The 25,678-nt window shown below is 55.8% G+C and overlaps 1 protein-coding gene and 1 long non-coding RNA gene across 5 annotated transcripts in view; one reads left to right on the forward strand and one right to left on the reverse strand.

The window, feature by feature from the left end:
- Positions 1–5,895: 5,895 nt before the first annotated feature.
- On the reverse strand, positions 5,896–23,908 carry LOC144578450 (uncharacterized). Of its 3 annotated transcripts, none has more exons than XR_013524273.1 (3): positions 23,528–23,908; positions 20,639–23,202; positions 5,896–6,057 (listed from the first exon to the last, which is right to left on the reverse strand). XR_013524273.1 is itself a non-coding variant. In XM_078343791.1 (3 exons), the coding sequence occupies exons 1-3, from the start codon at positions 20,856–20,858 to the stop codon at positions 18,100–18,102; spliced, it is 453 nt and encodes a 150-aa protein (XP_078199917.1). In that variant the 5' UTR covers positions 20,859–20,865; the 3' UTR covers positions 17,421–18,099. The 3 variants fall into 3 exon arrangements, 1 of the variants encoding a protein (XP_078199917.1); XM_078343791.1 differs by lacking the exons at positions 5,896–6,057; positions 23,528–23,908 and adding exons at positions 17,421–18,181; positions 18,436–18,586 and having other exon boundaries at positions 20,639–20,865; XR_013524272.1 differs by lacking the exons at positions 5,896–6,057; positions 23,528–23,908 and adding an exon at positions 19,968–20,105 and having other exon boundaries at positions 20,639–20,860.
- Positions 20,985–25,678, forward strand: part of LOC118143786 (uncharacterized) — a 39,250-nt gene continuing 34,556 nt past the window's right edge. For both annotated transcript variants that reach the window (XR_013524277.1, XR_013524276.1), the window contains exon 1: positions 20,985–21,429. This is a non-coding gene — a long non-coding RNA (uncharacterized LOC118143786). The remainder of the gene's footprint in view (positions 21,430–25,678) is intronic.

A 25,678-nucleotide genomic window follows, 5' to 3' on the forward strand; every position in this document is an offset into this window, starting at 1 on the left:
GCTACGCGGGAGGCTGAGGCAGGAGAATCACTTGAACCTGGAAGGCAGAGATTGCAGTGAGCCGAGATCATGCCACTGCACTCCAGCCTGCGTGACACAGCAAGTTTCCATCTCAAAAAAAAAGAATCCAGACGTTAATGACACCTGCAAAAGTGTAAGACATTGCCTCTCTTCTTATTAAATACAATTTTTTGTTTTTTAAAGTGATTATTTTCATAAAGTGTTATTTTTGTTAACATGTAATGGTTTTACTATTGTTATTTTTCTTTTCTTCTTTTTAAAGGGACACAGTCTTGCTCTGTTGTGCATGCTAGAGTGAGGTGGCGAAATCTTGGCTCACTGCAACCTAGAAGCCCTGGGGTCAGGTCATCCCCCACGGTAACCTCCTGAGTACCTGGAGACTACAGGCACACGCCACCACACTCGGCATTTTTTTTTTTTTTTTTTTTTACTTTTTATAGAGATGAAAAAGTAATTGGGGCATGTCTTTTTTTTTTTGAGATGGAGTTTCACTCTGTCACCCAGGCTGGAGTGAAGTGTTGTGATCTTGTCTCACTGCAACCTCCGCCTCCCAGATTCGAGTGATCCTCCCATCTCAGTCCCAAGTGGCTGGGACTACTGGCACGTGCCACCATGCCCAGCTGATTTTTGCATTTTTTTTTTTTGGTAGAGACAAAATTTCACCACATTAGCTAGACTGGTCTCGAACTCCTGACCTCAAGTGATCCACCCACCTCAGTCTTCCAAAGTGCTGGGATTACAGATGTGAGCCACCGCCCTGGCCAATTGGTGCACTTTCTAAAACCAGGGCATCTTCTGAAAGAGATCAGAACAAGGCTGCAGATAGAGAACTTCTCTAAAATGCCAGAATTGACGGTTTCCATGTTCTTCAGAAATAGACCTGACAACCCAAATGTCCACAAAAGAGAGTAGTCATAGGGATACTCCCTGAGAAATGCATCGTTAGGTGATTTCATCATTTTGTGAACAGCTCAGGGCGAACTTACACAAACCCAGGTGGTGGCGCCTACTCTAACTCATGATGAGATCTGGCTGTTTTGTCCAGGCTAGTCTCGAACACCTGGGCTCAATCCACCTGAGGTAGAAGGAAGGACTCCACTCAGGAGGCAGGACATGACTCCAGAGGCCAGGCTGGGACACTGCACAGAATTGACCTCTAGCTCCAACAGAAATGGGGTGAAAGTATCTCCGCATATGAAACGCCTACAGATGCCTGACAGTTTATTGTGGCCATGGCAACAACTGGAAATTGCCACCCCTTTTATGGCAAGATCCGGAAGTTACCGCCTCTTCCCATGGCAATGACCCGATGACCTGGAAGTTACTACCCCTTTTCTAGAAATGTCTGCATAATCTGCTCCTGAATTTGCATATACTTAAGGTGAGCATCCATAGGAGTGCAGACCTGCCTTTGACCAAAGGGCTCCTTGTCAAGAAGAAAAGAGACTTCCAGAGATCGAGACCATCCTGGTCAACAAGGTGAAAACCCGTCTCTACTAAAAATACAAAAATTAGCTGGGCGTGGTGGTGCACGCCCGTAGTCCCAGCTACTCGGGAGGCTGAGGCAGGAGAATTGCTTGAACCCAGGAGGCGGAGGTTGCAGTGAGCTGAGATTGTGCCATTGATTGCACTCCAGTCTGGGTAGCAACAGTGAAACTCCATCTCAGAAAGAAAAAGAAAAAAAAGAAAAGAGACTTCCATCACTCAGAAAATTCCAAGTGTTTGGGAACTCTGTGCCAGGACCCAGGGACAAAGACCAGATAGTTTTCATATTATACCACACTGCCCACGGGGCCACTGGGAATAGAGATCTGAAATTTGGATGGACACCAGCCTGGAGGGACAGACTTGGCCATCATCAGTTTATGGCGGTCATGGATGTGAAGGGTGTAGGTCACAACCCAGGACATCAGCTGCATTAATTTCCCGAGGCTGCTATGACACCTGACCACAATGTGGGGCTTCAAATAACAGAAATTGGTTCTCACAGTTTTGGAGGCCAGAAGTTAAAAATTAAGGTGTGGGCAGGGCCTCCCCTACCTGCTGAGAGCATCTGTTCCCAGGGTCTCTCCTGGCTGGTGGGAGCTGCAGCAGTCCTTGGCGCTCCTGGTAGACCTGTCACTCTAAGCTGCACCTGCACCTCAGTTTGCCTTCTGCTCTGCTGGGTCCATCTCCCTATGTGTCTCTTACAAGGACACTTGTCATTAGACTAAGGGACCACTTGATAAACCAGGATGACCTCCTCATCTTAAAATTGTTATTTTAGCCAGGTGTGGTGGCTCAAGCCTGTTATCCCAGCACTTTGGGAGGCCAAGGCAGGCAGATCACGAGGTCAGGAGATCAAGACCATGCTGGCCAACATGGTGAAACCCTGTCTCTACTAAAAACACAAAAATTAGCCAGGTGTGGTGGTGCATGCCTGTAGTCCCACCTAGATGGGAGGCTGAGGCGGAGGTTGCAGTGAGCCAAGATTGCACCACTGCAGTCTAGCGTGGTGGCAGAATGAGACTCCATCTCAAAAAACAAAAAAACCCTTCATTTAATTACATCTGCAAAAAGCGTTTTTTGCGAATAAGATCCCATTCACAGGTTCTGGGGATCCAGATGTGGATGTATCTTTTGGGGGACACTATTGACTCTACTACCCCAACCTTGAAGAAGAGCCCAGGCAAGGACCCTGGTTTGCCAGTCGGGAAAGACTCTGCAGGGACAGGGAGGCTGTGGCCTGGTGTGATGAGGACAAGGGCGTGGGAGATGGAGCTGGGAGGCACTGCAGTAATGATCCGCCTCTCTGAAGCCCCCTGCCCTGGAGAAATGGGAGCTGAGAGCAGAGAAGTTCCTTGATGGTGAGACATCTTAGTGGGTCCCCTACTCAGGTCATTGGAGGGCGTGCAGATGAGCGTGTCCTAGGGCGGGAAGGCCCCCTTGTCCAGTTCTGATTCCCCAGGCCTGACACTGCTTTCCCAGAGGACTGTCGGGAAGGGAGTGCACAGCCCTCCTCATGCTGCAGATGCCATTCATCAGGAAGTCCTACTGAGCATCTCTCCTCATGCCCTCATGCTGCAGCCCTGACAGATGGCTCCATGTTGGGCTGGGAGACATAGGTAGAAGGCTTTTTGTTTTATTTTGAGGGCAGGGTCTTGCTCTGTCACCCAAGCTGCAGTGCAATGGTACAATCTCAGCTCACTGCAGCCTCCACCTGGGCTCAAGTGATACCCCCCACCTTAGTCTCCTGAGTAGCTGGGACCACAGATGCGTGTCACCAGGCCTGACTCATTTTTAATTTTTGTAGAGATGGGGTCTCCCTGTGTTGCCCAGGCTGGACTTGAACTCCAGGGCTCGAAATATCCTCCTGCCTCAACCTCCCAAAATGCTGGGAATATAAGTGTGAGCCACCACACCTGGGCAGCAGAGAGTCTTTTGGAAAAAAACACACGTCAGGATTGGAGGCTTCTGCCCAGCTCCCTGGTGACAACTACATGTCTTTGGCTTTGGGGGACAGGTGGGTGAGAAGGGGCCCAGCTGCCACCTAGAAGAGACAGGGCCAGGCAGTCTTGGAGCTTCATTCCAGCCTCTGCCAACTTCAAAAGCAATTTCCTGTATTGCTGGCACCATGGGCTGCAACTCTGGGTGAGCGAATCAGTGGCAGGAGCAGGTGGGCACAGTTAATACCTGTGTTCAACTTTATGTTTTCTCAGCGGTAAACAAAGATAACCTAAACTCTAAACAGTCAGTTCTAGGCGGCCCGCAGTGCTCCCCACCCATGCTCCTCTCCCTCATTAGACGACAGGCTCGTGTGAGCAAAAGGCCTCAGAACACTTCCTAGACACCAGGACTAGGGCTGGGTGGGATCGCAGGGTTCCAGGATGAGGGGGCCTGGCACCCCAGCTGGTGGGACAAGTGGCTCTGCCTGAGGAACCTTCTTGCCACTCTCCTGGCCCCCCACCTACTCCAGCATCCCACTGCCCCACAAGCAGGGAGTCCTGTGTCACTACAATTGCTGTGATTATCTTGGAGCTCCTGGGGCCTGGCTGGCAGAAGGGCGCAGGGGCACCTGGGCACCCCTATTCCCTGCCCCCTGTCCACTGGGCAGGGGCTGCTTCTGCATTCTGTGGCCCCAGGGCTGGAAGCCAGGGGCAGCTCTCTGCTGGGTGGGCACCTGGGCCTGTGTTCAGTCTCCTGAGGCTACTGGGGGTGGGGTCCCCGAGCTCCGCAGGCCCTCCCCAGCTGACAGTGCACAACCCCTCAGGGGGCACCCTGTAACATACCAGAGCTTCCCAGGCTTGCCACGGGGGTCCCACAGCAGTTCCCATGGGCACAAGGAGTAAGCCCCCTAGTTACTAGGCTTTTGAACTCTTACCCCTAATATGCTGAAGGCTTCCCATAGCTGGGCCTGCAAGGTAGGCACGTGAGCCTCATCTACTCCAGGTAAGGAAACAGATTGAGAGACGGGTGGTGCCAGCCCAGGGCGCTAAGGGGTGCCCGAACTTTCCACCCATTGCTTTGACCCCACACAGCCCCTTGAGGTGGGTACAGTTGTCATGCCCCATGCATAGGTCAGGAAATGCGGTGCCTTGCACGAGCTCAGCCAGCCAGGACATGGCAGCCATCATGGTGCCACGCTGCAGGGACCCGAAAGAGCCGGATTTGAACCCCATGTATCTGGCTAGGGATGCCTGGACATTGGGGCTTTGATACTTCTCTCAGCTCTGGCCCCACCATCAGCACAACAGTCAGTTCTAGAAGCTGCCTCTAGGAAGCCCCGCAGACTCTCTCTCCCATGCTCACACCCAGTGTTCTCCCTGGGATTTCCAGCTGTCTCCTCCCCTCCCACCCTCTGCTCCTGCCCATCCTCACCTCCCCTACTGCCTATGGGACACATGGAAAGTTCTTACCCTCCAAGAAGCAGCTTTTCAGGTGGGCCTGAATGTGGGCTGGGGGTAGATGGGGTGGGTTGGGGTAAAGGTGAGGTAGGAAGGCTGGCTCTCTTCTGCCACCCAGTCCAGCTGGCCCAGGTCCCAGGTCCCCAGGCTTCGATACTGAATTGTCCATGTTTCTGTGGGTGCCGGGCCCCTGCAGCCTGAGGTGGGGGGATGGCCAACCTTGAACTGAGGACAGACAAGCAGGGCAGGTCCCACCTCTCCTCCCCATGAAGAACCTTCTAGCCAGGTGCCGTGGCTCACACCTGCAATCCCAGTACTCTGGGAGGCCAAGGCAGGCAGACCACAAGATCAGGAGTTCAAGAGCAGCCTGGCCAATATGGTGAAACCCCATCTCCATGAAAAATACAAAAAAATTAGTTGGACGTGGTGGCTTATGCCTGTTAACCCTGTTACTCGGGAGGCTGAGGCAGGAGAATTGCTTGAACCTAGGAGGCGGAGGTTACTGTGAGCCTAGATCGTGCCACTGCACTCCAGCCTGAGTGACAGAATAAGACTATGTCTCAAAAAAAAAAAAAAAAAAAAAGAACTTTCTAGGCTCCCTAGGCAGCAGGCCACATCATCAGCTCAGTCCGAGTCAGCCTTCCGGGAGCCTCCACCCGCAGCCAGGACCCAGTGCCTGCTGGACTTATGACAGCGAGTGTGTTATGTGTGTGTGCGTGAGGCTTCTGTAATATGAACCGATAATGTTTTCGATTCACACACCTTTGACCCGGAGACACCACTCATCAGAATGTATGCTAAAAAAATTCACTCTTTTGCAAGAGCCAGAAATTGGAAACTGCTCAGCTGTCCTTAGGATGGGCTTTGAAGTCAAAGCCAGAAGATGAAGCATGATGCCGCTGGTCATTGTCACAGCAGAGACTTTTCCCAAACGGGAAAAGGTTTTTCAGTGAGAAAAGGAAGGTTCAGAAACAGTGTGTACAAAATGGTCTCATTTTTAATTAACACAAAGGGCACATAGGAAAAAAGACGCAGGAACCTGCAGCACACGGCAGCCAGCGCTCTTCTGGGGCTCGTGTGGTCTGCTGTGGGCTTCTCTGCAATCCAGGCAGGACTTCTGTGATGGGGGCCAAACATACATTTTCAAAGGGAACTAGAGAAAAAAGAAAAATAAAATCCCAAGGCATTCAACAAATTATCCTGGGCCACACACCCAAGGCACACAGGCATGTGTGGCCCGGCACCACCCCCAACACGCTCCCACTCCCGCCCCCAGCTTCTTCCCCAGCTTCTCTCACTCAGGTAATAAGATCCTCCCGAGGGAGGGTCTCCATCCCCAGACTCTTCTCCGTAAGGCCGGCTGCGTTTCCTGGGCTCTGGCCCAGAAAGGGAAAGGCCTCCTCAGGCCTCTGCTGAGAGCAAAATTCTCTTTGCTTCCCACACATGGTGCGTTCAGGAGTTGCAGTGGGTCCGCAGGACCCTCTGAGATTGGGTTGGGGGCGCTCCCTGCCTCCCCATTGGTTAATTATTGTGTAATAAGATACAGAGTTGGCTCCTGGCCAGCAGAGACAAAGAGAAGAAATATACCTCAAGGGTGTCCCATTTCTGTGCACTGTGCTGACAGCTTGACCTAGATGATTGAATTTAAGCCCAATGCTCTCAAGAGGAAGGTATGTTTCTAGCCCCATCTTGCAGGTGAGGAAACTGAGGATCACAGAACTTACGTTTTTTTTTAGACGGAGTTTCACTCTTATTGCCCAGGCTGGAGTGCAGTGGCATGATCTCAGCTCACTGCAACCTCCACCTCCCAGGTTCAAGCAATTCTCCTGCCTCAGCCTCCTGAATAGCTCAGATTACAGGCACGCACCACCATGCCTGGCTAATTTTGTATTTTTAGTAGGGATGGGTTTTCACCATGTTCTGGTCTCAAGCTCCTGACCTCAGATGATACACCTGCCTTGGCCTCCCAAAGTGCTGGGAATATAGGCCTGAGCCACCTCGCCCAGCCCAGTCTAGGATTTTATGCTTAGCAAAGTTCTCTCCACTCCTGTGTCTCATTTGAGGTGCACAGCCACTCCAGACAACAGGCGGACCAGCCAGCACCACCTGGTTTAGCACTGTGGAAACCAAGGCAGACACATCTAGTCCAAAATTGTACAGAGAGATGGTGGACAGCTCCAACCAGAGCCAGAACCCATCCTGGCTGGGGGCAGAAGGAGGAACCCAGCGCGGCGTGATGCTCATTCTTCAGCCTGTCTGGGATGACCTGGGAGCCCAGAGCTCTGAATTCCCTGGTGCCTTCTGGGCTGAAATGGATTAATTCTGACCCTCCCCCTCACTTCAATTTCCCCACCTGTGAAGTGGGTGGAACTACGCTGGCAACTCAGGCTGGTAGGGGCCCAGAGAGATGCCCTGTTTGATTACAAAATGGATTAAAAGTCTTGGTGTACTTGATACAAGTAATTCTATCCTGCGCACAGATAGTTTCGTTGAAAAGCAGCCTCAGGTGGCCTTTCACCAGCCTCCCTGCCCCCCACCAAGCCCCTGCAGAATGGGCTGTGAGGGAGAGAGACAGAAAGGTGATAAGCTCCTCCTGGGGCCCCGGAAGTAAGTATCGCTGCACCTTTGTGTTCCTACTGAGGGTTCCCTGCTGGGCAAGGCCTTCCAGGCTGGGCCCTGTTCATGCCCTGCTCCTGCCCATGGTGGGTGCTGGTCTCCATAGAAAGGGCCATGGCGACCCTGACAAAAAAGCTGCAGCCAGAGGGCAGGGCACAGGGAAACGCTTGGTGCCAACCATCTGGCCAGAGTGTCCCCAAATTCCACTCACGCTAGGCACCTTTGCCAGAGCCTGTGTCTCTTAATGTGAGAGAATCCTGAGTGATATATGGTCACATCTGGCATCTGCCCAAGACCTAGTCCCCTCATGTCCCCTGGACATTCAGGTGGAGGAAAGGTGTGAGTCACAACCCAGGGGAAGCAGCCACACTGCTACCAAGGCCACCTGAAGACTGTTTTTTGCCATGTGTATCGAAGGGGTTGCTGGGAGCCTGAGGTCGGCACGTATGTAGGTGAGCACCGCTCACCACCGCTGCACTTGCTCAAGGTTCTGTGTATTTCTGTCCCCTCCTTCTTTGGGGCTTTTGCTGTTCTTTTCCGTAAACAGTTTTTTTTTCTTGAGATGGACTTTATTATTTTTTTTTGGTGGAGTCTCGCTCGGTCAAACAGGCTGGCATGACCTTGGCTCACTGCAACCTTGGACTCCCAAGTTCAAGTGATTCTCCTGTCTCAGCCTCCCAAGTAGCAGGAGCTACAGGCGCCAGCCACCACACAGAGCCAGGGTTTCACCATGTTGGCCCGGCTGGTCTCGAACTCCTGACCTCAGGTGATCTACCTGCCCCAGCCTCCCAAAATGCTGAGATTATAGGTGTGAGTCACTGTGCCTGGCCCATGAATAGCTGTTGTGTCAGTGGTCTTTTTTATTCTTTCTTTCCTTTTTTTTTTTGAGACGGAGTCTCACTCTGTCGCCAGGCTGGAGTGCAGTGACGCGATCTTGGCTCACTGCAACATCTGCCTCCCGGGTTCAAGCAATTCTCCTGCCTCAGCCTCCCAAGTAGCTGGGACTACAAGTGCATGCCACCATGCCCAGCTAATTTTTGTATCTTTCGTAGAGATGGGATTTCACCATGTTGGCCAGGGTGGTCTTGATCTCTTGACCTCATGATCTGCCGGCCTCAGCCTCCCAAAGTGCTGGGATTTTAGGCGTGAGCCACCATGCCCAGCCCGTGAACAGCTCTTTTGCTGGTGGTCTTTCATTATCTGCTCCTTGGAGCCCCTCTGGAAGCAGGCATGAGGGAAACAAGCACATAAACGAAATGTGTCTGGGTGTTTTTCAGGAAGTTGGACATTAATGGAGTAGCATTATCATCTCCACAACAACCCTCTCTCCTCCTCCCCAGGGGTGGCAGGGAACCATCGCACTGGGATCTGGGCCTCTGGTGACCTTGGCCAGTAGCAACCACAGGCTGCAAATGGCTACTGAGCGTGGCCTGAGACAGGCACAGGCTGGGATGGCAGGGGCGGGACTGCTGATTTCCAAATGACTGGAAAGTCCCCTGGACTACAGTCTACTACTTTGGAGCAGAGCGGCTTTCTCTGTTATTTGGCTGATGCTGGATTGCACAGCTGTAAAGTTTGAAATTCATAGTTTGTGACCAGAATCTGTGAGTGACACAGTCAGCCTGACAAGGCCAAGGCCTCCCTAGAGCCCAGGATCTCAGACTGGCTCCCTGCCCACTGGAAGCCACTGGGCTCATCCAGAGATACCCAGACTTTTTCTTCTCACATACGATGGACAGTTCAAATTCTGGCTCCACCCCATCCTAGCTGAGAAACCATATTATTAAACTCCTCAGCTTGCCTACCTGCCTGCCTGCCTTCTTTCCTTCCTTCCTTCCCCTCCCTTCCTCCCTCCTTTCCTTCCTTCTTTTTTAGAGATGGAGTCTTGCTCTGTCACCCAGGCTGGAGTGCAGTGGCACGATCTCAGTTCACTGCAACCTCTACCTCCCAAGTTCAAGTCATCCTCCTGCCTCAGCCTCCTGAGTAGCTGGGACTACAGGCACCTGCCACTATGCCAGGCTAATTTATTTATTTATTTATTTATTTTTTAATTTTTTATTGCATTTTAGGTTTGGGGGTACATGTGCAGAACATGCAAGACAGTTGCATAGGTACACACATGGCAGTGTGTTTTGCTTCCTTTCTCCCCTTCACCCACATTTGGCATTTCTCCCCAGGCTATCCCTCCCCACCTCCCCCTCCCACTGGTCCTCCCCTTTTCTAATTTTTATATTTCTAGTAGAGATGGGGTTTCACCATATTTATTGGCCAGGCTGGACTTGAACTCCTGACCTTGTGATCCACCCTCCTCCACCTCCCAAAGTGCTGGGATTACAGGTGTGAGCCCCTGCACCGGGTCAATATCTTGGTTTTCTAATCTCATGAGCAAGAGCAACCTGAGCAAGGTGTCCAGGGGTCTTACAGGTAAGGCCAACACCACCCTGTTAACAGTTCTCTAAATGTGGCTCTGCTTAAACTAAGTTGGAACTGGCTCAGCACCCAGGCCAGGTGGTCTGAGTATACTCCTGCAGTTGCCCCCAGTAGAGTTAAGCAGGGCCGGCTCTGTCAATCTCAACAATAGAGGTGGAGGCCAGATGAGCCCGGCTCCCAGGGACAAAGAGTAGAGCCAGAGGAGTCTCCGCTCTGCCGCTCACTAGCCGTCTGACTTGAGCAAGCCACTCAATCTCTCTGAGACTGTTTCCTCCCTTGTAAAATGGGGTTATCCTGAGAATCAGATGAGATGATGTGCCTGAAAGTACTTTGTAAACAGCAAAGTGGCACTCTGGGGTCGGGAGCGAGAACACCTGAGTCTGAGCCTTCATCTGCCAGGAAAAATGAAAAAGTGTTTGGGGCTGGGTGGGGTGGCTCATGCCTGTAATCCCAGCACTTTCAGAGACCTAGGCAGGTGGATCACCTGAGGTCAGGAGCTCGAGACCAGCCTGGCTAACATGGTGAAACCTCATCTCTATTAAAAATACAAAAATTAGCCAGGTGTAGTGGCAGGTGCCTGTAATCCCAGCTACTTGGGAGGCTGAGGCAGGAGAATTGCCTGAACTCGGGAGGGGGAGGTTGCAGTGAGCCAAGATGGTGCCATTGCACTCCTGCCTCATGGACAAGAGCAAGACTGAGTCTTAAAAAAATTTTTAAAAGGTGATTTACGCTGGGCATAGTGACTCACACCTGTTATCCTAGCACTTTCAGAGGCTGAGGTGGGCCTCCACCTCAGATCACCTGAGCTCAGGAGTTGGAGACCAGCCCGGCCGATATGGTGAAACTCAGTTTCTACTAAAATACAAAAATTAGCCCAGTGAGGTGGCGGGTGCCTGTAATCCCAGCTGCTTGGGAGGCTGAGGCAGGAGAATCACTTGAACTCAGAAGGCGGAGGTTTTAGTGAGCGAGATCACCCCCTGTGGCACTCCAGCCTAGGTGACAAATGTCTCACAAAAAAAAAAAAAAATGGAACTGTTCAGGGAAGAATCCGTGAACTGTGACCCATCTGGCCTCCGTTGAGGCTGCTTGCTTCAGTGGCTTTCTCTTGGCCCAGCTGTGCCCAGTTTCCATAGTGGCTCCAATGTGCCTGGAGCCCTCCATTCCTTCAACACTCCAGAGCCAAGTGCTTCTTCTGTCCCCCTCGTACTCAGTCACACAGGCACGTACGCCCAGGAAAAGATGCGCAGCATCATTTACCATCAAGGAAATGCAAATTTAAACCACCATGAGCTATCACTACACACGCACTGGAATGCCCAAACTAAGACATGCTAACATGTATGTGATACCAGCGAATTCACACTGTGTCCCCCCCAGTGCCAGTCCAGGGTGTGCCCCATGTCAGTGAATTTGCACGAGGCATACCCCAGTTCCAATCTTAGAGAAAAATCAACCCAACTGCTGCCTCTATAGGATAGGGAATGAGGGTAAGCTATTTCAAAGCAGGAAATTTACCCCCTCCTCAATTACACTTACTCGTTCTGTCCCCTGGCTGGGGACACAGGAAGATAGGCCAGGGCTGGCTGGTGTCAGGGATGGCAAGAGTGGGCAGAGGCTACTCCCTGCCTCAGAGATCACTCCCTCCACTTCCTACCCTGCCTTGAAGAAGTTGGCACCCTATGGATACTGACTGAGTAAAGCCTTGTCATTTCCCCCGAAGGCTTGTGGAACAGAGATAACTAGAGTCACTGATGTTGAGCAGGAAGATGATGGGGGAGGGGGCTCTCAGTGCAGGAGGGACCAAGAGCACACCAGCATTCACCACGTGTGCTTGGAGGGGGAGCATATGGCTAATAGTGACCAGCTGTTCTCTGTCAGTTCCAGATGGAATCAGAGAAAAATGGGCTTCCCCAGTAGCAAGAAACGTTTAGGTGGGACCTAATGATGAACTTCCTGAGAGGGTTCTTGAGGACAGTGGGCGTGTTCATGCCCATGCAGGTGTGTGTGCTGTCACTGGAGCAAGAGAAGACGACACTCAGTACAATTCTTTCTCCAGAGCACTTTAGGAATTGGAAAGACGAATCTCAAAGTGAAATGAGCGTGGGTCCCTCTGGGCTGGGGACAGAGAGATGGACTCGAGCCCTTTCTCTAGGCACCTCTGAGGGCAATTAGCTAGCTGGTCCATCAGTAAGACCCCCAAACCAGAAATCTGTGGAGCCAGATGGGTACTTACTTCCATGGCCCGACCCCCTCCCAGACGGCCTGTGCATTCTCCTCCCCATTAGGGCAGCGGAGTCCATCCATCAGCACTGCAGCTGTGATGTCACCACGGCAGGCCTCCACTGCACAGGAAGAGAGTTCCAACCCCTCTGAGTCGCTAAATCATTCATGGGCCAGAGAGCCTGGGTGGCAGAAGAGTTATTGCAGAAGAAACACTTTAGGGACTTGTGGAAATCAATTCCTTAAAGAGACCCCATCAACTGGCAGGAGGCCTGGGGCTGAGGCTTGAGTTTGAGATGGAGACCCAATGAAGTAGGAAGGGAGGGGAGCAGTTCCCCAGCTCTAAAACAGAGGAGAGAATGGAGCCCAAGGTTAGAACAGATTTCTGACCCCCTAGCTTGGGGAGGTGGGGGGAAGAGGAGGAGGGTTCCCAGAATGCAGCCCTGGCCCAGCCACGACTCCTGTCACCCGACAGCTGGATCCATACCCATGGGGCTCTGCTGGTGAATAAGATCAAATGAGGAGCATGTGTTTGCTGAGTCTGTTGGCTCCTCAATCTCAGACTACCCCACTCAGCCTCTGCTGGTAGGGGAGTTTCAAGCCAGCTTTGGTTTCTCTGCAGCGGAAGCTGGGGGCATTATCCAGCATGCTTCCTTTTCATCTCAAGGAGAATATGAGCTCCTCGAAGGCCCACATGGTCCCTGTTTTAAGATCCAGACCAGCCGGCCGGGCATAGCAGTGGCTCACACCTGTAATCTCAGCACTTTGGGAGGCTGTGGCAAGCAGCTCACTTAAGGCCAGGAGTTCAAGACTAGCCTGGCCAACCTGGTGAAACCCTGTCTCTACTAAAAATACAAAAACTAGCTGGGTGTGGTTGCATGTGCCTGTAATCCCAGCTACTTGGGAGGCTGAGGCACGAGAATCACTTGGACAGAGGTTACAGTGAGCTGAGATCACGCCACTGCACTCAAGCTTGGGTGACACAGAGAAGAGTCTGTCTCCACACACACACACACACACACACACACACAAACAAAAAACCCGACCTGTTGGACTTGATGATTCAGTTCCCGGAGTAGCATGTGCTAGTTTAACCAGTCAGAAGAGCATGTGACATCCAGAAGCAGCCTGGGGCATCTGCTGTCCCATGCATAGTGAGCACAGTGGGCTCCTTTGGTCCAGCTGCAGCCCAGCTTGTCTGCCTCTGTTTCTGCCTCAATGTGTCTTGGAAAAGAAAAATAAAGGGATGAAGGAAGACAGGAAGGCTTCCTTCCAGCCCTTACTTTACAAATGAGGAAACTGAAGCCTAGAAGGAGAATTGGCTCAGTCAAGGACCAGATCCATGAGACAGGAAAAATGGGAGGAAGAAAGGACCCCTAAACTCAGACTGAGGAGTTTCTGCCTCCCTTGAAATAACCTCCCAAGAGGAAGCCCAGGCATGGCCATTGCTAGCTGAAAGCAGGTAGCGCAGAGCAGGTAGCTGCAATAGACAGAAAGAGGTCTACAGCGGCATGTGCTGGCTGGGCAGCCTGAGCCTCAGTTTCTCCTGTCATTGTCCTGCAGGGAGAATCCTGCGGGCCCCTGGTTGTGACAGCACATTGCTCATTAATTCAAACACGTATTCATGGAGCACCTTCTGAGAAAGTCAGGCAGGGGAAACCGCAGTGTACAAGGCAGTTGTGGTCCTTGCCCTGGTGGGGCTTGTATTTTCTATCAGGAGGGACTCATGCTAAAGGCTGGGCAGGAATCCCCCCAGGCCAGCCCATCTGGAGGCTAGGATGAGGTTCTGACCCAGTCTCTGCAGGGAGCTCACAGCAGCTCCAAGTCCCTGACACAGGCCACAGACTGCTTGCCTTAGGGCAGGGCTCACTGCTGCCTTGGCCAGACCCTCCCCTCCAAGGCACACCCCCCACGTAGGCTCCCACAGCTGGTTATTGGTGGAGGGTCCTAAAGAGTAGTTCAAAGAAAGACCAAACAGCTTTGGGGATTCTTTTTTATGTTTATTTTTTTGAGAAGCGGTCTCAATCTGTTGCCCAGGCTGGAGTGAAATGGCTCCGTCTCTGCTCACTGCAACCTCCACCTTCCAGGTTCAAGCAATTCTCCTGCCTCAGCCTCCTGAGTAGCTGGGACTATAGGCGCGCCACCACACCTGGCGAATTTTTGTGTTTTTAGTAGAGATGGGGTTTCACCATGTTGGCCAGGCTGGTCTTGAACTCCTGACCGAACTCCTGATCCACCCGCCTTGACCTCCCAAAGTGCTGGGATTACAGGCGTGAGCCATTGTGCCCGGCCAAGCTTCGGGGATTCTTGATCATTCTAGATCACACCCCTCAAACCACACCTACCCTCCCCTCCCAACAACCCAAGCCACCTGTGGTCTTTCTCCTCCGTGTCCCCTCCTCTCTTCCAAGCCAGTGCATTCTCCACCCTCTGTCCTGCTTATCTCCGGGACAGGAGCAGCTGTGAGCCTGCAGCCAGCCAACCCATGATAACCCCCTTTCTAGGCATCCCAGCAGGAGCTTCGCACCTACCCCTCAGGAGTGTCCCCAGGAAAATCTCTGCAGCTCCCAAGGCCTCTGCTGCCCCACTGGTCCAGAGGCAGGAGCCTGCCCAGGGAACCAGGGTAGCCCCACTCCCTAAGGCTTCTCTCCACATTTAATTTCCCGCGGTGGGAGTTCTCTCTGGACCCATGTAACCTGGCCCAGTGAAAAAAGCCCCAGGCAGGCATCCAGAGAACTGGGCTCCTTGGCCAGCTCTGTCCGGAATTAGGGGCCTAGCTGGGCTTCAGATCCCTCCTCTGAAAAACGAGGGATTTGGACCACGCGACTCCCAGTCAGGGCCCAGACAGGAATGCCAACGCCCTGCCCCTCCTCCCGCGCGGAGCCCTGGGAGGGTCGGAGCATGCGTGGGGTAACCCGGAGGGATGCCAAGGCAGAGAGCAAGAGGGGACATTCGCGAAGACGCCGCGGCAGAAAGCAACCCCAAGTCGGGCCGGCGGCGTGCAGAGCACAGAAGAGGCGTCTGCAGAGGAAGAGCGCACCGCAGGCTGGGGGCAAAGAGGAGGTGCGCGCCGGGAGAGCTGTGAGCCGAGGGTGGAGGGAGAAAGGGGCTCTAAGGCCCTGGACAGAGCGCCTCGTCCCCGCTACAGCGGGTTCTCAGCAAGGAAAAGACCGTCCCACCCCGCGCTGGAGCCGGGCATCCTCATCCAAGAAAGGCACAACGATCTTCCGAATTTGGGTGGTGACTGTAGAGCTAAAAAACATGGACTCCTGAAGAAGCACTTTGTGCGCTTTGCTGCTTACAAAGTGCTTGCAAAAATATTTCCTGGCCGGGTGCGGTGGCTCACACCTGTAATCCTAGCACTTTGAGAGGCCGAGGTGGGTGGATCACCTGAGGTCAGGAGTTCAAGTCCAGCCTGGCCATCCTGGTGAAACCCCATCTTTTTCTTTTTTTTTTAAAGCAACAACAACAAAACAACAACAAAAAAAGCATTTCCTTATTCGAATATTTCCAATTCCAACAGTCCTCTGACCTGGGCAAGCTCCAATTTACAGACAAAGAAACTGAGGCTCAGAAAGGTCGGGCAGCAGACCAACAAATAAATGTTAAGTGGTTAATAATGCAGGTTATTCTAATTTGAGACAGATAAATCCCAACTCTCCAAAGAATCCCAAACGGAAATAAGAGCGTTTTTGCTTGGTTTGGGGTCTATTCGGCTAAATTCTGCTTGGGGCACAGGAAGTGAATCATGGCACGTGGCCAAAACCATATCTGGGTCACCGACCTTTGGATAATCTGCTGAAGGCTACGGGGTCCCTCCCCCAACGACGGCAGACACAATCTGCGAGTGAACCTTGCTGAAGTCTTCTGAGCCCTGAAGCCATCCCTGATTCTTAGGGCTGGGACCCGGGGCTCCACGCACGTGGTGCATCGCAGGCCGACTCTTGGGTCTGAGTGCAGCGCGGGTTGGGGGGTCTTTGGGGGATGCACCGTGGGTCCCGGCTGGGTGGGGGTGGAGAAGCAGGATTTCTAACGCCAGAGGGATCCTGCCCGAGCAGAGTTCCGCAGGGGCTGGCAGGGCTTATTGCCAGGGCCCGCGGGCAGTTTCTCACTGGCATCCTTCCAGCCTCCTCCAGAAAAAGGCGCGGACATTCTCAGCTTATTTTACAGACGAGGAAACCAAGGCTGGACTCGGTCCCCTATCCCGGCTGGCCACCTTCTCCAATGACTCGGGTAGGGAACATCTTTGGGGTGGACGCTCAAGTTTCACCTGCGCGGGGGTCAAACACGACCGGGGTGTCGCCTGACAAAGCGCGAGAGCCACGCCTGCACGCTTCCCTTGCCTTTGCTCTGAGCGAGGATTCTGGACTCTCGCCCGCTGGGAGCAAAGAGCCGGGGTGCCCTCGCCTGCTGCCCCAGTGCCTCCGCTCTGCAGCTCGCCCTCTCAGTCGTCTCCTCCAGGCTTCAGCACCCAAATTAGGTTTTCTTTCTTTCTTTCTTTCTTTTCTTCTTTTTTCCTTTTGGAGACAGAGTTTCGTTCTAGTTGCCCAGGCTGGAGTAGAATGACGCGATCTCGACTCACTGCAACCTCCGCCTCCCGGGTTCAAGTGATTCTCCTGCCTCAGCCACCCAAGTAGCTGATATTACAGGCATGCACCACCATGCCCGGCTAATTTTGTATTTTTAGTAGTGATGGGGTTTCTCCATGTTGGTCAGGCTGGTCTCGAACTCCGGATTTCAGGAGATCCGCCCGCATTGGCTTCCCAAAGTGCTGGGATTACAGGCGTGAGCCACCGCGCCCAGCCCAGGTTGCTTTCGAAATACCCAATTCCTTAGACGGGAGGATCACCAGGTCAGGAGATTGAGACCATCTTGGCTAACACGGTGACACCCCATCTCGACTAAAGATACAAAAAAAAAAAAAAAAAAAAAAGGCCGGGTGCAGTGGCTCACGCCTGTAATCCTAGCACTTTGAGAGGCTGAGGTGGGTGGATCACCTGAGGTTAGAAGTTCAAGACCAGCCTGGCCATCATGGTGAAACCCCATCTTTAAAAAAAAAAAAAATAGCTGGGTGTGTTGGAACACGCCTGTAGTTCTAGCTATTCGGGAGACTGAGGCAGGAGGATTGCTTGAAGCTGGGAGGCAAAGGTTGCAGTGAGCCGAGATCGCGCCATTGCACTCCAATCTGGGCGACAGAGCGAGACCCTCTCTTCAACCAACCAACCCCAGAAAACAAACAACACCCGCCAATTCCTGCAGTTTCTTTTTTAATTGAAAATTCAATGCAAGAATATGGTCAACAACACACTTCGGCTTCGAATAGTCCCAAAAGACAATTAAAAGAAAAATCTCCAGCCCTCTGGGCGGACATCTTTCGTGCAGAAAAAAACCTGACGATTAAACCCCTGTCCCATTTATATTTTTACACAAAGAATCCACGTGCGCTTTGCGTTTTTCACTGAATGCCTAGGCTACTTTCCAGGATATTTAACGACCCTATGTTTATCTCGTTCTTTTAAAGAGCTGGGTCGATTCCTAAGACAGGATCTCCTTTCATTTAACAGTCCCTGCTTCTTGCTCTTTTGCATCTCCTACTGGATCCTCCACGCCCGAAGCTGGGGCAGAACCACCCTGGCCTTCCGTCCAAACCGAACCCTAAGGGGCCCTGCCTCGATCGGATAAAAAATGCACAAAAGCACGCGCATACGGTTTTTTGAAAAACGTCGGGAAGTTCGTTCGGTTTTCAGTGCCTTTGTCGACCCACGCGAATCTAGATTCTAGAGCAAAGAACCGAGGGCTAAGGGCTGGGCCAAGATCGAAAGACTCCCGCTTTGGCTTCCCCAGCACGTGGCCCTGGAGGAGGAAGCGGCTGGGGCGGGCACCCGGAGGGCGTCGGGCGGGCGAGGGTGCAGGGCGTGCAATGGGCATCTCACTGGGCCTGCAGTTTGCAGAGATCTCCGGGTCGCCAAGTACCCGCGTGATCACATGAGGTGCGAGTCATTCTTTCCGTTCTGCAAACGGGAAACTGAGGCTTAGAGAGGTGAAGTGAATCCCTCGAGATCAAGATCATACATTGAGCAGGGGAAGACTGAACTCTGGGCTCCTCTCACTGGGGTTTACAAGTTATGCCAAGGGGCCGAGGGTTAGCAGGAGAAACTCAGCATTGGGAGAGGGGCCAATGGCAGAACCACCTCCGCATCAGTGTGTTTGAGTAAGGGGCTTGTATCCCAGGCACCCTTCCCCCCAGCTCCGCCGCGGGACTAACGGGAAAGGAGAGGAGGACCGACGGTTGGTTACTTCTTCGCCCAAGGTCTTCAGCGCGAGGGGGATTGTCATGCAGCTGGCGAAGGGAGCTTTGTGGAGAGGGACAGGCCGCGACACCAGAAAAAAGGACAGAACTCGAGGCGGCGAGTCTCCTAGGTGGGGGCAGCAAGGAAGACAGTGGGTCTTTCCTAAACCTGGCCAAGCGTCGAGGAACCCAAAACTACCCGTCCCGAGGCGCACAACTCCGGGCAGCGTGAGATGCCAGCGGCAAGGGGGAAGGGATCTCTCCAGCGGGAGGAATGAGGCAACTGCCAGACGGACATCGGATCTGCAGAAGGACGGTAGGATACACGCGGGCTTAGGGTGCGCTGGAAAGGCCAGCAAAGTGAGGACCGGAGGTCGGCCAGAGCCATCTCTTCCCCTGTCTGAGCCCTGAGCCGTAAGGGATCCAGGGTATCAGGTCCCCGAGGGCCGCCCCCTCACCGTCCGAGTCTAGCTCCGGTTACCTGCAGGGCCTGCTCCCTAAAATATGTATGAGGTCCTTGCGGGTGCAGTTTCGCGGCCCCTCCCGGAGTAGGGCTGGGGGACTCGGGGTACGAGGTGAGCTGCGGGGGGAGGAAGCGACGCGAGCTCCCAGGCCAGGGCGGTCTCGACTTTCAGCAGCGCATTTAAGAAAAGGTGGAAATCCGATCCGTCTCGGCGGCGCCCCCGCCCCACCGGCTCCGACGGCCGGACCGCGCGGCCCCGCGGCTAGCTCGCAGCGCGGTGTCCGGTTCTCGACAGCAGGTGAATGGGCCGGGGCGGGGCGCGCGGAGAGCGGGGGGCGGGGCGCGCGCTATAAAGGGGAGCCGCAGGCCGCGGGGGCCACTCGCAGTCCGCAAGGCCTGCGCTTCCCGCTTTGCAGTCCTGGGCACACCCGGTCCAGGCTGCCCTGCATTCCATGAGCCTGAGGACCAGGTAGGTCGCGGGTGCGGAGACGGCCAGGGAGGCTCAGGGCGACCTAGATGGGCGGGTGAATGCGTGTAGGACCAGGAGGGGTTAATGTGGAGCTATCACCCCCCTTTTGGCCCGTTGGGCCCTGTGACTTGCTCGTTATCTTCGCTGTCGGGGTTCTGGGTCACTGCGCCCATCCCTGGCTGCATGGGGAGACGGGCCCCGAGGCTCTGAGAATAGTCCAGTTATCCACCTGGGGTGGGGGATCTTACTTCCGGATCTATCTGGCTGCGACATCTACGCCCTGCCCAGGCTCTGCCCTAGAGTCTGGCATACTGAATGGTTCGTATCCGTGCTGTCACCCTTGGCCCCTCTTGACTCAGCAGGAGCAGGGAGAGGGGAACTATAGATTCCCCGGCCCTCGCTTCCACTGCCTCACCCTCTTCCTTTGCTCTAGCCCAAGAGAGGGTGTTAACGGTCTTTAAGTGCAAGGATTAGGTTTGGTGGGAGCATCGGCTAAGCACCACCCTCATTTTATAGGGGCTTCTAGGGTGCCAGATCTGCGGGGGTCGATTGGGAAGAACTAGGAGCTAAAAAGGAGAAGGGCGGATTAACGTTTTATTTTAATCTGGTTTTGAGCTGCCGTTGCCGTCTGGGGCGGCCGGGCGGGGCGGAGCTGGGACTGGCAAGGGCAGCCAAAGCAGCAGGGAGGGAGGGGGCGTTCCGGCTCTCAGGATGCTGTGGAAGAAGGAAGAGGCCACCCCAACGCTGAGAGCTTGGAGGGCCCTAGCCCCTGCCCTTCGGGCCCCCTCTGAAAGTTCCAGGTGGTGTCCGACCAAAGGATGGTTGAGAAGGATCTAATCCGCGTCCTCGCCCCAGCCCCGGCCGGCCCCGCCCCCTCCCGAGGGATCCACTGCCGCAGTGGGAGGAGGGAGGGGGATGGGAACGGATTGGGGGGCGGCTCTCCTCCCCCTCCCCCTCCCGGGACAGACAGCCTTTGTTCCCGGCGGCGGCGGCAGCGGAGGCCAGACACCTGTGAGGCCGCAGAACTGGCCGAGGGTGGGCGTGTGAGGACCTGGAGGCCCCTCATCCCCATTCCAGCCCTGCGCTTGGGTCCGGGTGCGCCCCCTGAGACAGGTCAGCCTTGAGCACCTTTCTACTGGCAGACTTCGGAGATCCGTCCAATGGCCCCAAGGTGCGCCCCAGCTCCCAACGCACTTCCCCTCCCCCCGCCCAGGATCGGATTTCCAAGCACGCCACGCCACACACACCTCGGCTAGCTCCGGGCTCAGAGGGCGCTGGGGTGGCAGGGCGTCCGGGCGCACCTCGGCTATCGGCACCCCAGCCCGAGGGCAGGAGGCGGAGATAGAAGGCGGGCGGCGAGACCCCTTGGGACCAGACCCCGCTGGGTTGGGCGAGCAGGCGGGGCTCCCGGCGTCTCCGCAGTCCCGAACGGGCGTGCCCTGGGCTGAGCACCAACCGGAGCCACATTCAAGGTGAATCATCCCCGGCCCGCCCCCTGCCCCTCCCCGCCTCGCGGCACCTGAGCCAATGGCGCGGCGCGGGGGGCGGGCGGGGCCCGGGGGACGGTAAAGCCCTCCCGGAGTCATTCTCTCTGCACTCCGTCAAGTCCCCGCGTCTCAGCGCGGGAGCCAAAGGGCCTCCCTCCAGCCGCGCGGTCCTGGGCAGCCCGCGCCCCCTGTTCCTCTGGCCCTCGGGCCCCGGCGCCCCTCCGGCCCTCCCCCGCCTGCCGCGCGGAGGCGGTTCCTCTTCAGGTGGCCGGACCGGGGCCTTCCCCGGTAGACCTGTCACCCGACACCCAGGAAGCGCGCGGCCGGGTCCCGGCTTCTCTTTGTTCCCCCGCCGGGCTCCGCGCTCGGGCGCCGCCTCCTCTCGCGGGGCAGTGGAGGTTTGGGGCGCCGCCCTCGGCCAGGGCCGGGCGCACCTCAAGTTCCGTTCCTGCCGCCCTTTCTGAACCCGGGTCCTTTTTGCCTGGCTTCTCCAGTGTAGACTCCGCGCGGAGCTGGGAGGCGGTGGTGCGCCCAGCCCGGAGCCGGCGCAGGTGAGTGTCCGGGGGGTCGGCGGGCGGAGCCTGCACGAGGCGCAGGAGGGGAGGCGGAGGCGGGCGCCGGGGGCCCGACGCGCTAAAACCCGGTGCTGGGCAGGCGTCCGGGCGCGGAGGGCCTTCGGGGATGACGCGGCAGTGCGGACTCGCTCTCCCGCGCCTTCAGGTGGAGGCGCTCACGGGGCGTCGGAGTTCCAGGTCCCCCAGTGGCGTCTGCCCAGCTCTCAGAGCTGTTCTCGGGCGGGGGCGGCCGCGATCGGAGTGTGGCCGGTGCTTGGCGAGGTGCGTACCCGCGCGGGCCCGAGCGCCTGCCCGAGAGGAGTTTGGCTGGGGTCGGGCCGGCGTTTCGCCGCCCTGGTGGGCTCAGGTAGAAGTGCCAGGCGGGGAGGGGGCTGCGGGGAGCTGGCTCCTCCAACGCCTTTCCCAGGTTGCGCCGCAGGTTCGAGGCACGAAGCCGCCCCGCCCAGTCTTTGGGGGAAAGCGGCTTTCGGACCTCCCTCGCGCCTCCACTTCGGGGCCACTCATCCCGCGAACCCCGGCGCACCCAGATGAGACGTCGTCCCTCGCCCGTGCCTGCCCCATTCCTCTTAATGGCACTAGGGGCACCCGGGTCCCCAGCCCTGCGCCAAGATCGGCGGCTGGACGGCGTGCCTCGGGCGCCTCAGCAGTCAGTGCATCCTAGGGATGTGGGCAGTGAGGGTGTCACCCGGGGGTCTCCCGACTCTGCGGAGCCCTCCAGGCTGAGCCATTCGTTTGCCCTTCCAGCCCCGGCTCCCCGACATCGTGTATAGTAATACCTGCCGGGGGGCAGAGGCACTAAGGCCGGCTCAGAGAGATTAGGGCCGAGGGCGGGCGGTGCCCTAATCGACCTCCCCACCCCCACCGGTGAGGGGCGGCGGCGAGCCTCCCAGGTTTCCGCTCGGCTTCGCAAAGCCCCTGAGGCCGAAAATCCTGCAAGCCAGGTGGCGGATTCTCGGGTTGGGTCACTCTGCAGCACGGGTGCTCATCACCCTCTGCCTGTCCCCGCAGTGAGCCCGATGGGCACGATTCTGCGGATCTCTGATCCGAGGCAGTCTTCGGAGAAAACTGTCCTGGTGGCCTCATCGTGGCCTGAACAATCCCAGAGGAATCTGCCCCAAGCCCAGCTCTCAGCCTTGATCCCCACATTCCCCGCGCGGCTCTCGGTTCGGACCTCGGCGCGGAGCGGCAGCCTCCACCACTGCTCGTTTCTTTAAGGCTCACGGCCTCCCCTTCATGCGCCTGCGGGGGAGTTAGAAGGACCTCTGGAGTTGGCCTTACACAAAGAAGAGAAAATTCCAGGATGCCGGCCTCACTTGTGAGGATTTCGTTTATTCTTTTTCTACTACCGGGGCCCAGTGGCTCCTGGAGTGAGCCCCGCACCCCAGACACCTGAGTTTGTAATGGTTCTGTGGCAGCCTGTGCTGCGAGTAAAGCAGCTCTGGGCCCCTCTCCCGGTACCTCATGGGGAGACAGGGCGACAGCGGAGTGTCCCGGGCCTGCCCGTTCAAGGGCCCCGGCGGCCCCTAGCCCCTGGGATCGCTGGGGCATTTGATAGAGACTCGAGGGATCAGGACCGGACCGGTTGTGGCTGGCGCCGCTGGGACCCCAGACTCCAGATTCATTGTGTAAAGGTCGAGAGGAGAGCCGGGGGTGGATAGGCCGAGAGTCTTGCAACACTCACCTCTAACACCGCAAGGGATTGGGGACCTGCCCTTTGCCTCGGGCACCAGTGTCCAGAGAGGGACACCCCTAGGGGAAAGGGGACTCTTAAGTTTTAGGAAGGCCCAAGTAGAGTTCAGGAGGGTGGGGCTGAGAGCAACCAAAGGTGGGAGGGCGGTGCTTAGTTGAGACTTCCTAGGATGGGTAGGACCCCCACACACCCTCTGAGTCCCTCGCTGCCCAGCCTGGCCTGCTAGATGCATCTCCTTAGGTCCACTGCCAGGCGCTGATGCCCAGCGGGAGTGGGAGACCCTGTCTTCACCTTCCACTCCAGAAGCAGATTTCTTTGCCTTTGATGTCAAGGTCAGGGCCATGTCCTGCAGGGAGGGCAGAAGAGGCTGCCATCCTGACTTACCCCAAGCCAGAGGCCTCTGTTTTCCATTTTGAGATTCTGAATGGGGAGTCTGCTGCTGATATCTTAGAGCTTCACTCACCCCCTTTTTGAGAGAGGTGGGAGAGAGACCTTGCTTCCCTAGGGTCCAGGCCCCAGCCTGCCTTCACTGGGTTGGAGAGTCCCCAGCGGGCGTGGCACCCCCCAGGCACTGCGGCACTTGGGCTTTCTGTCGCATTTGGGTTAGGAGGGGTGAGGCAGGCGCAGGGGAGGAGCCTGGCCCAGCTGACTAGAACTGGAAGCTGGAAGGGGATTTGGCTTTGTGAGCATCTCCCTGTACTCCATGCCATGTTGGTTACAAAGATGAGGAAAAACAGATATGGAAGCTTAATGGAGATGCCGAAATTAGTCAGAAGGAACGTACATGTTTGGCTGCTTTGTTACAGGGCTCTCTCCTCTACCTAGGGTCCCTTTTATTCCTTCCTGGGCTGGGGAGAGCAGAATCCCTGACTCCCATCCTCTGTTCTCCAGCTCTGAGGCCTCTTTGGCTCCTTGATTGCAAGTTGCTGCATCTTCCCGTCCCTGGCTGCCCCCAAAAGAAGAAAGAAAAATTCTGCATTCTGTTTAATTATCCTGGGGTGAGGCTTCTTGGGAAAGATTTCTCAAAGTAGATTCTTCCCAACCCTGCCCCTTGCTGAGCTGTCAGGATGCCTATTAAAATGCAGATTTCCAGGCGGGCTCATGAATCTACATTTCGACAGGCTCTTTGGGTGATGCTTCTGCCTACACCCTAAGCAATGTTGATCACGACCCTCCCCTTACCCTTTGCTAACACCCTGCCATCACCCCCTACCCAAGGCTGGGAAGTCTGGTCTCTTTAGTAGAGTTCAGAAGCTTGTAGTAGGGGAAACTGAGGCAGAAGGCTGGGAGTGACTTCCCAAGACCACCACCTCATCAAGCTGGATTGTCCTCTGGGGAGATGGGCGGGCTAGAAGAGCAGAGCCCTGCACTGGGGCTGTGTGGAAGCAGGACAAGCAGTCCTTGGGAACAGGAAGGGTGGAGCATTAAGCAGTGTCTAGGGCAGAGCAAATGGCTTTGGCCTGGGTTACTGGATGTAGCCCTGAGGTCCCCAGGAGGTAGTTCCAGGGGGTAGCATTGCCAAGAGGTCTGCATAGTTTCTGGACCTTCCAGGGTGCTTTCTAGCTACCCTGCCTTCTGGGCAACAGGCTGACCTGGAGTAGGCTGAGACTCTAGTGGCCGCTCTGTGGAGGCCTCAGCCCACATGCCCTGGGCACCAGGTCCCCACAGACCCTCCCTCCTACCCTCTCTCTCCTTCTCATCTTTCCCCAGAGCCCCTGGCACCAGAGGCAGGGGCCTCCACAGCAACTTCTCTCTAGGCAGCTGCTCTGGCAACCACTGATGCAATCTTCTCGGCCCCTCCCTCGCTCCCGGGCCTCCGTTTTCCTCCATAGTCACTCTAGAGCCAGCCAGGAGCCACTCCCTTGCTAGAGTGCATCTGTGCCTCTGACTGCCTCCGAGCTGCCTCAGTGGCTGTAGGACTTCCCTCCTGCCCTCCCATCCTGGCCTTTTCCACCTTGGTCCTAGGCTGGCAGCAGAGATGCCCAGCCTGGGCTGTTCATGGTCAGGTCCAGTCTCGTCTGGTTTGGGATGGGAGTGGGGGTGAGCAGCAGATCTGGTTTGTTCCTGGGGCTCTGTTTCTGCCACAGGGCAGGCTAGGGGATGGGGGGATAATGGAGACAGTGCCTAGGAGCCTGGGCTGCAGGTGCCTGGGCTCAGAGGCCACAGGAGGCAGCTTGGATGTCCCGCTGGTCACTGCCCCTGTGGCAGGATGGGTAGAGAGGAGGCTATGGCCAGCTGCTTGCCACTCTGAGCCAGAGTCACTCTGGCAAGGAGGTGGACAGTCCTGTCCCACTCTCTCCCCAGCCTGGTGGGGCAGCCTGGGTGATGTGAGGGGAGGTAGGCCTTCAGGCAGAGACAGGAAACCCCTGATAGGGTCTTTTCCCTCCACCCTGTGCAAGGCCAGGAGGTCAGACCCTCTCCCCCACTGTCCCGTCTCCTTGAAGGTCATCTTTTGCTGATGGGGCACGTGGAGCTTGTGAGAGGAGGGTGAGGAGGGCTGGGGTCGGGGGTGGAGACCGTAGCAGTCGCTGCTGC

Source organism: Callithrix jacchus, chromosome 11, assembly GCF_049354715.1.
Source record: "Callithrix jacchus isolate 240 chromosome 11, calJac240_pri, whole genome shotgun sequence".
Lineage (NCBI taxonomy): Eukaryota > Metazoa > Chordata > Mammalia > Primates > Cebidae > Callithrix > Callithrix jacchus.